Genomic DNA, 12,997 nt, shown 5'->3' on the forward strand with positions numbered 1-12,997 from the left:
TTCTTTGTTACTGATGAAGCCACGTTCTCCATGAACTTCAAGGCTGTGGGAAAATGCGTGTCATGATACTGTGTCCCAGAAATACAGACTCACCCTGTCCCATGTAGCTCTGGGCCACAGCGAGCCTTCCCTTGAGAAGACCTGCCCTTTCATGCACAGGGCTTTCCTGACATGGAGCTGAGCATCCCGCGTGCTTCCCAATGGTGACCAACACTGGAGTGAAAGGAAGGGTTTCACATGCCCTGCTTGTCTCCCCGGACTCACACCTCACTCTGTTAGTGTAATGAGTGCTAGCTGTTGGCCAGGGGCCAGGGGTGTGAAGGGAGAAGCACCCTCCATGGCCCAGAGGAGTGGTTAGGAGACATCCACTCCCTCAGTTTAAACAGGTGGTTGGATGGAACATAAGGGTGCTCCCCAAGAGTGTGTAAAAGGAGAAATAAGGATTTTATTTGGGACTTAGGCTAGCCAGGAAACAGATAAGATGATTAGAGGGGAGACTTGTAAAACAATTTGATATTAAGTTGACATTTGTTGAACACCCAAAATGTGCTACATTCTTTTCTGAGCATTTTACAGAAATGAATCCTTCAATCTTCTCAACAAGTGAGTAAGGAAGGTTTGATTGTTATCCCAGTTTTACAGTGTGGAAATTGAGGCACACAGAGGGTAATTAAGTTGGCAAAATCACAGAACTAGTAATTGGCAGAGCTGGTATTTAAACCCTGGCTGTCTGGTTTTGAGGTTCCCAGAGATGGGCTTTGGGTGTTTAGCATTATCGACATCCCTGAATCTTTATACCTCTGTGCATCAGTTAGCCTAGAAAGGACAGGGAAAGGAGTGTTACACAGGAGCTCATAGTCATTTCTTGGCCGCTGTCCACGGAGAGTGCACCGTGATTGGCGTTAATTGACTTCTGGGCAGTAGATCTGTTCGTATAATAGAAATATAGTCCATTGAATTAATCTAGAAACCCTTCCTGCTCCGTTTCTGTCCATGCTTGCCATGTGACTGCCTGCCCGTGATTGGGCCGTGGAGGAGAAAATGTACTCATGGTTGAACTCTGATATTTCAGTCTGGTTCATAGATTCACATCTTCTGTTACATTAAAAATTTAAGTTTCTGGTTTTCTTGCATCAGTGTCTCATGAGCTTGGTTAATGTGAAACCAGTCCATGGGAGCCCAGGGATGATGACGGTATAATTTCTGAGCACGTTGAGGCACTTCTACCCGTGCAGACGTGGCTGGAGGATGTCCAGCTTCCTCACTGATTTCCCCCAACAGCATGGTCCTCTCCCACCCCTGGATGTGAGGTTGGGAGCTCTCTGAGTAGGCCAGTCAGAGGCCGAGCCCACCAATCAGAAAATGATGAAGTACCTGGAAGTGGGTTTAATAGAAGACAAGGGCTTCCAGGTTGTCAGATGGGCTGTTCGAGTCCATTTGGTGAAAAGCTGTCCACTGTCTGTGGTTGAGCTACTTCTTTGCTGTTGAAAAGTCTGGAGTAGATGAAGGGATTTTAAAAAGCAGAAAGGAGTGATTTCAGGTGGTACGTCCACACCGGTGAGAAGTGATGAATGACCGCCTTTGTGAGTCATAGACAGTCTTACAAACTTCATAAACCAGCTTTAAAAGCTCTTCCATCTGAGTGCACTTCATATGGGGTCCAGATCATCACTGGTCGCACTGTGAGGGCAAGTAACTGATAATGGCAGAAAGGACACGGAGGCATCAAAAAGGTCTCAGTCACTTTCCCTGTTTAAAGGATGCAGCACAGTGTAATATATTTTAGCTGGTTTTTCACTGAAAAGTTTTTAGTGTTTTCTGGGACTCCCCAGTGCCCCAAGGTTCCATGCAGCTGGGTGTCCCCTCAGTGCAGCTCTGTCAGCGCTTGCCCTGGGCTGATGCGGTGTCACGGGGAGCAGGACAGTCAGCGTCCCCGGCTCCTCCGAGCTCCGTCTCCTCATCCGCAGAGCCGGGTTTCTCATCCGTGTCTACTTAGTAGGGTTGCTGAGAATCACACGTGATGCTTCAGGTGTGACTTTTGGTTGTCTCTGTGATTGGCATATAGTTAATATTTGATAGAAACACTTGTTTTTTTAGTATAATTGTAGGACCTAGATTGCAGTGGTTTTTAGACTGCATTTTTTATAACTTTATTCTTATTTTTAAATATGCACTTATTTTTATTTATTTTTTTTGGAGGTACTGGGGACTGAAGCCAGGACATTGTGCATGCTAAGCAGGTGCTCTACAACTGAGTAATACACACCCTCCTTTTCTGCACTTGAAGGTAAATATTGCTATACACAAAATAGCTCTTAATCACCATCATGGGACCTAGTCACTGTATAGACAATTGAACACGGATTCTATTTCAATAGGAATAAATGTTTTTGAGACATACATTTCTGAATCTGTTAATGTGCTTAAAAACGATCATAGGTAGTGATAAACACGAATCTTTGATCCAGTACTTCTTAGAGACTGTTTTGCCATCAAGGGAAATTACATTCTACAGAGAAGGCTAATTGGGTCTCTTTGATATTTAGATGGTTTAGCAGATGATGAAGGCTTTCAAAAGCTGACAGTTTTGTATTTTAAAGTAACTACAAAGTTACCTTCTACAAGTTGTTAAGTACTAAGCTTGTGAAGTGCCCAGTAATCCAGGGGGTATGTGTCTGTGTCTGTGTCTGTGTCTGTGTGAACGTTGGTGTGTGTGATTTCAGGAAGGTAGAAAGAAATTCCATATAGACTTCTGATACCTTTCTCCTCCATTTCAAGGTGTTGGCATATATTTACACTAATAAAGTGATATTCAGTTGTCATTTGGCATATTGGGAATAAGACTTTCTCATACTTGTTTCAGAAGGATTAGGGAGCATGAGCTTAGGAAATGGGAGGAGATAGAGGCAGGGAGGTTCTTTAAACTTTGTGCAGAATTAGAAACAGTAACTTTTCTCTTTTCTTCTAAAGCAAACTGGCACTGAATTGTAACATACTATTACTCAGAATTGCTTTTCTGATCAGATACATGTACCTCAGATTTTTAAATGCAACATGAATGATGAAATGTGTTTTAGCAGTTATTTTTAAAAGTAGTCTCTTTTCAAGTAAAAGGATATATCCTGTTCTTTCTTCTAGCGGTACAAGAAATTCTCATTGTTCTGTTGCAATGATCTATGTGCTTACTTTCTTTTTTTTTTTTTCTTTAAGTGCTTTTTTCATTGTGGTTTGAATGAATGTTTAAAATTTCTGGATTTTGATCTTTAGTATATGCTGATTTCTCAGAACTGTTAAAAACCTGATTGTTCACTGCTCCTTGTTTGGTGGGGCACCCTATTGATTTCTGTTGTCTGTTAAAGAGTGAAATTCTTCCTCTAGCCTGCAGATCATTAAGTGAATGGTTTGCAGTGTGCCTTTAAAATTATTTGTATGCATTGAGCATGTTTGTCCAGTGAATTTTAAATTGACTCATTGTAATGACTTTGATTTGATTCTGTGTCTTTTGCTCCTCTCCACAAGAATTTGAATTCTCTGTTGCATTTTGTATACGTGTTCTTAACAGGGGAAGAAATTTTGCATTTTTTACAGAGGTGGGTTTTCCTATCCCCTCTGAATGCCTTCTAAAATTGATACAATAAAAATCAGTTATTGCAGTGCATAAATATTTCATAAATTATTTTTTGGCATAATCAGAAACAATGACCAAGAATGATAATAAAAAATACGAAAACCTTCCTTCCTTTGAAGAATAGAAATCAGGTAGTCAGGCTCCCTCATGCTTTGTGCCTGACACACTTAATCTCATGTCATTGTGTATCATGATTCGGAGATGGTATTGTTTCAGGTTTATAGATTTTTGTTTTAACATTTGTGTTGAATTCTTTCTCCAGGCTGATGTTTCCTGTTGTGTTTGTGGAAAGAGTAGAAGGGAAAAAAATACTTTGTTTTGTTTTCAGGAGGCCTGAGTTGATGGGAAAAGAGTTGAGGGTGGGCTGAGGAAAAGAGTGACACTCCCTCTCCTCCTGGTTGAAATTGATAAACAAAGAAATCAATTAAGTATATCGATATTTGACCAAAAGAAGTTAGCGAGCCCAAACTGGCTAGAAATGCACAATGGAAATTACTGAATTCAGCTTCAGAATGAGGTGCTTTACCAAGTAGAAGCAGCTTAGAGCAATCAGAAAATCAGTAATATGATGAGATATAAATGGAATATTATATCTTTTATTGCTGAAACTTTTCTACGTTAAGTTGTGTAGAGCTAAAATTAAGTTTCAATCACCAGGAGTTAAGAGAGTGAGTGGTACTGTAGGATCGTTATTCACGGATGTGCCTAGACCCTGATAGAGTGGCTGAAGATGGCAGGAAAAGACCCACATCCAGGATTTTCATCCTAGGGTGTCCTCCATAATGGTTCCATGTGGAAGCAGATGATTGGGTTAACAAATTGTAACACACCCCAGTCGCCTCTGAATTTTAAGAAGAAAAAATATGCTTTGATACTGCTTTACAAGCAAGTTCCTGTGCATCCTCACTCCAGACTCCTTGCCTTAAAAAGCAGAGACAATGCTTTGCTTGTGTAGTTGAGGTTTTAGATAGCACTCTGCTGGTTGTAAAGCAAGGACCGAGACCCTCAGCTATAAACGCTGGGCTTGTGTGTTGTTAGTCTATTATCCCCAAAACAAAGACCTGGCTGGTCTGGTGGTGTGCTTTTTAATGAACATATCTAAAAATGTATCTTGTTCCCCTCACCCCATGACTTCCCTAAAGATACACTAATCCTTTGTACTCATTGTGTATTCTACAATCTCTGCCTCATCCTGTCTTTCCCGAATTTCCTCCTTACTATCTCACAACTGTTAACGAATTTTTCCTTTGATTATACCCTATAAATATGGGAGCATTTGAGATGCTCATGGAGATGGCTCCCTAATCCCTCTCGATTTCTTGACTTTTTCCACAGAGCCTTGAATAATCATTCCTTGTCGGTAAGACTTCTTCCAGCCAGAACCCACAGTTCCAGGTGAGAAGGATGCAGGCTTTATCTCTCCTACCGGAGGCAGAGACAGAAGAGAATTGAGATATGCTCCCCCGTGATCCCTTCCTGCCCCAGGTCTACTGCAGTTCACCTGCAGCCTTCTGGCCTCTGCTCAGAGGGCCTCTGTCCCAGGACTGACCTCAGCGTTTTCTTCCCTTGTCAATATTTCCTGTGCCTTTCAGAACTTGGTCTCTTCTCTGCAATTCAAACCTGGCAGATGTGATGGTGGTCAGCGTGCTGGTGGGCAGTCCTTTGGGGACCCCCAGGAGCCATGCTGATTCTCCTTAGTCTCTCAATCGGGGTTACAGAACAGTCGAGCACCGAAGGAAGCCCATTCTCGAGATGTCAACAGAGCATTTCATCACTTTCATTTTATTTTTCAATTTTTGGTGGAGAAATTATTTGTAGTGAACTGTTCCAGATATTTGCAGCCTGCTTTCCTCATCACCATTCCTTGTTGTCTCTGGTGCTAGTTTTATAAACCAGGTTTCTTCTCTGGTCATTTCTGGCAGCTGGGCTTGCCGAATCCTTGATCTGTATTTGAAACAGAATGCTTCCTCGTGATGTCAAGGTGATTTTCCTATTTCTGAATATTTCGTGTACACTCAGCAACTGTTTCAAGTGAAATGCTCTTGTCCAATTTCGGTTAACTCACATTTGCTGATCTCCTGCTTTCATGCTGAGAGCAGTTTCTTTTTCCTCTAATAAAAGTTAGCAATTTGCATTTACTATGGAAGATACTGGCCCAAGGTCCTTTTGTTCTTAAGAGTTTTAATACAATTCACCCATTAAAATGTACATCGGTTTTTACTCTATGCCCAGAATTGTGCATCCCATTCAATCTTAGAATATTTTCATCCCCCCAACAGGAAGCCCTGTACGCATAAACAGACATTCCCATCTTCCCCATCCTCCCCAGCCCCAAGGAGCCACTTTTCTCTCTGTGGATTTGCCTGTGCTGGACATTTCATGTAAATCGAGTCACTTCATATAAGTGGAAACGTCTATTGTGACTGACTTCTTTCACACTGAGTAACGTTTTCAATATTTGCTCATGTTGTGGCCTTAGTCACTATTCTATGCTATGCTATTGTTGAATAACATTCCACTCTATGGCTGGGCCCCACTGTTTTCCCATTCATCAGGTGATACGCATTTGGGTTGTTTCTGTTTTTGGCTGTGATGAGTAATGTCGCCGTGAACACTCATGTGGTATTATTTATGTGGATATTTGTTTTCAGTTCTCTTACGTGTGTGCCCAGAGAGCAGAATTGCTGGGTAAGTCAGAAACGAAATGTTCAACTCTCTGAGGCCCTGCCAGGCTGTTTTCCAAAGTGGCCACGCTGTGTTACATCCTCACCAGCAAGGGCTGCGTGCTCCGCTTCCTCTGTGTCCTCTTTAGTGCTTGTTACGCTTTTTTTTTATTATACCCTATTGTAGTGAGTGTGAAGCGGTTTCTCCTAGTGGTTTTGACTTGATTTCCCTTACAGCTAATGGTATTGAACATCATTACATTGTGCTTTATGGACATTTGTATATTTTCCTTGAAAAATACCTTTTCAGATACTTTATTAACTTTTAATTGAGTTGCCTTTTTATTGTTGAGTTGTAGGGGTTTTTTTTCTTCATTTTGAGATACAAATTCCTTACCAGATAAGTGATTTGAAAAAATTTTCTCCTCTGTGTTGTTGTTTCACTTTCTGGATGGTGCCCTTTGAAGCAAAGTTTTAAATTTTGATGAACTGCAATTTGTCTCTGTTTTCTTTGTTTCTTGTGCTTTTGGGGTATTATTTAAACTCTGAGGTATTTTATTTAAGCTTTTATATATAAAATAACTTAATTCTTAGGACCGTTATAGGAGATGGGTGCAGTTGTTGTCCCCAGTCTATGGATAGGAGACTGAGATGCAGAAAATTTCACTGAAATATCAGTGTCACATCTACCTAGTGCTGTGGGATTTCAGACCCTCATGTTTGTCCCCAGCATTTGTGATCTTCACCACCATGCTCCACTACTGCCTGGAATCGTTAATGAAAATGACTTTCATTTTTTGATTTCTTGTTAGTTTGTTTTCTCATTGGGGACCTCATCTCCTTATTTTCCTTTCGGATATCAGTGTAGATTTATTTTAGGTCTCATGTAGGCAGAAGCATTGCTATCAGTTAACTTCTTTATTACTCACTCTCCAGTGATGATTGTTGCTAGTTGACCTAACCAAGTCATGCTTAAGTCTTTCCTGCTAATGACACTAAAAACAGTCATGACTTATAGAATGCTCAAAGAAAGTACTTGATTGATTTTATTTTGCTACCCAATCAAACCAATCAAGTAAAAACCCCAGTGTTGACACAGATTATAAGCCCTCCAGAATAGGATCACTGTCTTCCTTCTGTTTCATTTATTTGGTCACAGTGTCTGGATAGTGACTTGCTGTCCAGCAGTTTTGTGAGGATATGGTGCTCGTGAATCATTGTAAGCACAGAATTTTGACAGCAGACTGTGTTGTTCATTTCACAAGGGAAAAGATAATATAGAAATACTGCTCAGATCTATTTTAAAATTAAGCTTGGAATTTTGAGAAGAATTCAAGAAACCATACAAAGCTCTTTTTCACTAATTTTAGATCTATCTTAGACACATATGGTTACATAGCAGAGTAAGTTATCAAGTACATTTGACAATAGGAGTGTAATATTGATTATTTGTTTTAGTTGAAATATTCTACCTGGGATAAAGTAATCAGTGCCCATAAATGAACAAATATGTTTGTATTTCTATGCAACATGGGAGCAGAGTTCATGTTTCTATATAATATGTATGACTGTGTGTTTTAATCTGTCTGTCAGTGTTTTTATAGTTTTTCAGCAATGTTGTAACTTCAGAATTCTTCTAACATATTCACTCCCGATACTACTGCAGTTTGTACTGTGTATCCTATCTTATGCATGGGATTCCACTGTCCCCTCAGTGAGGAATTTCCTCTCCTATTGAGCTAGTAGCAGAGTTAAAGGAACAGTGATTTCAAGGCCTTTGCTCTCCACGTGTTCGCAGTTTCCTGTCAATCACGATTTTCTCTTTCTTGTGTTTTCATTGTGCAATTAGAATCTTTGAAAATAATTATTAATATGTTTCACCAGTCTCCCTAGAAATTTGATGTGTTTGTGCTTTTCAGTTTTCAATTTATGAAAATTGTAAATGCAGACTTGTTTTTAAGTAGTCCTTTTTCACTAGATATTTGTTTACCTCTTTATAGTTAAAATAATTTTCCCCAATGAATGAATCGGTGTGCATGTTTTAAAAGATACTTTAGTTTTTATTTTTCTTATTCTAACAGGTATATTCGTTGTACAGAATTTAGAAAATAAGGATAAACACAATAATACCTTAAAAATGGCCTCTAATCTCACTTGTAGATACAGTTGTAATGTTTGAAATTGAGAATTACAAGTCCTCTCACTTTGTTCTACTCTTTCAGGTATGTTTTGGTTACTGAGACCCTCGAATTCCCATATGAATTGTAGCAGAAGCTAGTCAGTTATTGCTGAGGAGCCCGCTGGGATTGTGATCAAGACCACGTTGTATGTGTGCTTCACACTGGGGAGCACTGCCATCCCAAGAATATTGTCATGTGATCCAGGAATTTGCGTGGTTTGTCTTTCCAGGTATTTAGGTCTTCTTTAATTTATTTCAGCAATGTGTATGGTTTACATAGTATTATTTTACTTTAATTTTTGCATTTATACTGAGGACAATTGTGCAAGGTACCAAGATTAGAATTGTATTATAGCCCCGCAACTTGCTGCCACCATGGACGCTGTGGTCTCTCTTTGCCCTTTGTAAAATCTCGCACAAAATAGGACCTAAGTAACTCTCTCTTGAAAGAATGATTATATGATTGCTGGATGACGCTTGAGAGTCCTTGTGATGATGTCTTTTTGCCAGACTTTCCCCTCTTCTTAAATATGCCCTTTCTCTTCCTTTCCTCCAGCCTGGGTTTCAGCCTGCCTGTGGCATTGATTTTCCTTGTCTGTGGACTCTTCTTTTCACTAGTTCATGATAATGTTACATGTCGGCTGTGGAAACTTGCTAGATGTCAAGAAAGAGCAAATCCATTGCATGCTAGTATTTTTAGAGTGTGTTATTGAATTATCAATTGAAATTAAATCAGGCTGACCCATTGAGCCATCCCCTGAGCTCTTTTCGCCTTCCTACAGGTGATACTGCTCTCGTTGCTGCATGTGCCCTTCCCCCAGACTTAGTTTTGGAGTTGAATAAATCACCATCACTGGAGCCCTCTCTTTAAAAGATGAAGAGAACATTTGCTCCTTCTCCCTGCTTGGGGACTTGGATGAGATGAGGTAACAGATAAAGAATGAAGCCCCACCTCATTCTGATTACTGCTCTTTCCGTTCATTTCTCCAGGGGAAGAGTACAATTCAAAAATATAAAGATTGTGAGCTAATGAAATATACAAGACAACCGATCATTTATTAAATACACTTTCATGCCAGAAACAAATGTATTATACACACAAAAAGCACATAAATTACGGTAGTACTGTGGTTACAAACGTGGGCCGAGTTCGAGTCCTGCTCTGGAGTGACAAGTCCTGTGAAATGGAGAACTTGTAGGTCGGCTTAGCCTCTCCCGGACTTTTTTCTTTCCTGCAGAGACAGGGCTCGCTAGTCATCCCTCCCCCGTAGAGGTGCTGTGGGTTGTAAACGACGCGCGTGGGCAGGCCAAGCACAGCTGCTCGTTCCTCGTAAGTGCAGGATAGCACAGCTTTTGCTGTTACGGCTTTATGATCGCACCGTGTAGACCCTCAGTGCTCCGAAGGGATGTCTTGCGGATTGGAGATGGGATTCTCACTTCTGTAAATACCCAAAGATTGTGTTATTGAGCCTTGCTGATATAAATCTATTCTTTAGAAAGTACATAATATAGATATATTTTTCAAACATGCATGCTTTTTTTCTTTTATTATTTATACTTCTACCCTCTCATCACGTGGTGTGACTTTTGATGGAATCCAGGAAACAGTCCTAAGCCACCTGCCTCTTCACACTTCTTCGTGATGGTTTTCTTCCTTGACTAGAAGAGGGTTTTGCATAGGAAATTTTGTTTGCTCTCCTTCTCTTGGAGTCTCCCTGTTTGTCTGCCCATCTCTCACCTGTCCATCTGTCCATTTCTCTACCCACTCATTCTTCTGACTTGTTCCAAGAAGCACTTCAGGCAGCTTACAGAAGAACAGATACCAAATAAACAGGTGAGAAAATGGGGCCAAGTTCACAAATTGAGGCTCGGAATTGAGCCTGTGTGAGAGTTGCAGGCGTGAGACACACGCCTCTGCCTTGTGACTTATAAGATAGACAGCATCAATGTGCCTGAGGCTCCCAGCACACCCAGGGAAGCAGGGTTTGTGGGAGATGCTCACTGGCTGTGAAATAAATAAGTGACTTAGGAGAAGCCCAGCCTTTCCAAATACTAAGACTTAGGAGAATATTTTGAGTGTCTTCCAAAATCTGAGTATTGCATCTTTTCTTTTTCAGAGTTTTATGTATAGTTGGTTAACATTCTATACCTGGAAATTTCTCCAAAACTGCTGCCCACGTGAGTCCCATGACTCGGGAATGGGGTGGTTCTGCTCATTGACGGGTGTTGGCCAGAAACGGAAAATGACAGCCTCAAAGGAGCCTGGGATTAAGCAGTTATGTTTTGTCAGTGCTGTAGATTTCAGAAAATGCTTTTACCGTTTCTCTCCATCTGAGGAAGCAGCGTGCTCTCTTCCCAGCATCAGGAGTTCAGGGTCTCGGGATGGTGGGGGCTGACTGCACTGCCGTAAAGACAGCTGAGCTAGTCACTGCATGTGTGGTGCTTTCACGTAGTGCATTTCATGTTTTTTAAAAGGTTTCAACATGTAGTTAATTAACTGAGTTAATTAACATTTAATAAATATGAGACTTTTTTGAAAAGACAGTTATAGGCAGAATATAAGTTGTGAACACTTTAAAAATGGCTTCATTACTGAAATTTCAGTAAGGAAGATTCAGTTTATCTTATTTACGCCTCTCTTTAAAAGTAACAAAGAAACAAGACAGAAAAAGCAGAGGATTACTTCTGTTCTTCCTCTCGGCTTGCAGGTGCCCTCACCTCCAGTGGCATCCATCCAGACACCAGCACTGACACTGGCCGTGCTCAGAAATGCCTTAGCCCTGAAGACACAACTGACAAATGGAAGGGAGCCGCGTCCTGTTACAGCGGGTGCTCTCACTTTGTGGGTCCTTATGTAACTGCGTGGTGTTATTCAGGATCGCCCTTTCTACACTGTTTGACGGTGCTGCGGTGTCTCCTAGTTATTTGTTTCTGTAACTACTCATGTATTTTTTCCAATGTGTGGTACTAGACATCTAAAAATGCATTTTTCAGATGAAAAATAATGTGTATTTAATATAAAAGTCTGAAAAAAGAGTCAAAAGTGTCTATCCTGGTCCCAGTACTCAAAGATAATAATTAACACTTTAACATCTATTTTCTGTTCTTTTCATCAGTGTGTATCAGCTCTGTCATAAAAACCAGTGAGCACTGTGTGCCTGTTTACTGTGTGGAGACCTCCATTTTCCATTCGGCTTATTACACATTTTTCTACAATATTCTATCTCCCCTGACATGATTTTTAATGACCAGTATAGCATTCTGTTTTGTGGAGGCATCGTCCATTTTACTTTGTACTTAAGTAAACTTTTAAATTCCAAGTATACTTAATTGAAATTCTGAAAAGAGAACTGTGGTGGTACCGAAAGTCCCCTACTTCCCTTCCCCTTTTTCCTGAGAGTAAAAGCTGCTGACAATGTGGAGTATATATTTCATGACCTTTATGCCTTTGTCATATATATATATACACACATACATACACGTATATGAGAAATCTATGTATATGTGTGTGTATATATGCTTTATTGAAAAATAAGGCCATACTATATGTTTTCTGTAGCTCGGTTTATTCACTAACGTATATATCATAGACCTCCTCCCACTCCAGACTCACCCGGTCCTTTCAGATAGAGTAAAGGGGTCTCCTGATGTGCAGGTTTGGTCTCTTGTGTAACGACACATTTCGTGGGAGAGTACTGTGGACAAGGCCTTGGACCACGCTGAAACGCTGCAACTTTAGTGCCCACAGCTCTCCGTGATTTACCGCATCATTGTCTTGATGGTGAACACTTAAGTTTTCTCCATTTTCCACTGTCAGAAAGGGTGTTTGACTGGCATCCTTCTTGTACAAACATTCCTGTGATCTTGTATGAGTATTCCTTTAGCTAAGGTTTCTGGAAATTTAGTCCTTGGATGTGACAACTTCATACATCACAGGATGCTTTCAAGTGAATCTTGAAATTCCTTCTCCTGTGGGGAATGAAAAGATGTAGAATAACTTATGTAACCAATTCTCTATCGCTGGATATGATTTCACTTCAGCATTTCTTCCCACCATTGTAAACAGTGCTGTGCAAATGTTCTGATGAGTACATCTTTTTGAACTGATTTTTTCTAAATGTAACGATTCCTAAAAGTGGAGTTCAGCCTGTGTGCACACACGTTTTTCAGAGTTTACATATCCATTGACATGTCATCCTCCAAAAGATCGCTCACAGTTTGTTGTCTCAAAGATGGACACTAGCTATAATATCTTTTAAACATATTTGCCAATATGACGAGCAAAATGATTTTCATTATTTTAGTTTGCACTTGATGACCAGTGAGGTTTTGAGCATTTTTCACTCATTAGCCATCTGACTTTTAAAAAGTGAATGATCCCTTTTGTCCTTTGCAAACATTTAAGTGGGGGAGCTTCTTGCTGCTTTGTGACAGCTCTATGTGTATTATGAACATTAACCCCTTGTCTTCATCAACATGTATCAGAGAGCTTTTACTTGTCATTTCTTGCCTTTCATTTTGTTCAGT

The 12,997-nt window shown here is 40.3% G+C and overlaps 1 protein-coding gene across 14 annotated transcripts in view; it reads left to right on the forward strand.

Moving 5' to 3' along the window:
* LOC140695022 (trafficking protein particle complex subunit 9-like) overlaps positions 1-12,997 on the forward strand; it is a 49,101-nt gene that overhangs the window by 13,544 nt on the left and 22,560 nt on the right. For 2 of the 14 annotated variants that reach the window (XR_012070708.1, XM_072957986.1), the window contains exons 2-3: positions 10,588-10,648; positions 11,179-11,312. Coding sequence is in view for 1 of the 14 variants with exons in the window: in XM_072957986.1 (XP_072814087.1) it covers positions 10,588-10,648; positions 11,179-11,312 (195 nt within the window). In the remaining 13 variants the exon portion in view is untranslated. Of the gene's footprint in view, positions 1-2,199; positions 2,288-4,963; positions 5,024-8,513; positions 8,701-9,252; positions 9,397-10,587; positions 10,746-11,178; positions 11,313-12,997 lie in introns of those variants that run through there. The other 12 variants (XR_012070704.1, XR_012070701.1, XR_012070705.1 and 9 more) reach the window with 11 other exon arrangements.

Source organism: Vicugna pacos, unplaced genomic scaffold, assembly GCF_048564905.1.
Source record: "Vicugna pacos unplaced genomic scaffold, VicPac4 scaffold_123, whole genome shotgun sequence".
In the NCBI taxonomy this organism is placed as follows: Eukaryota; Metazoa; Chordata; class Mammalia; order Artiodactyla; family Camelidae; genus Vicugna; species Vicugna pacos.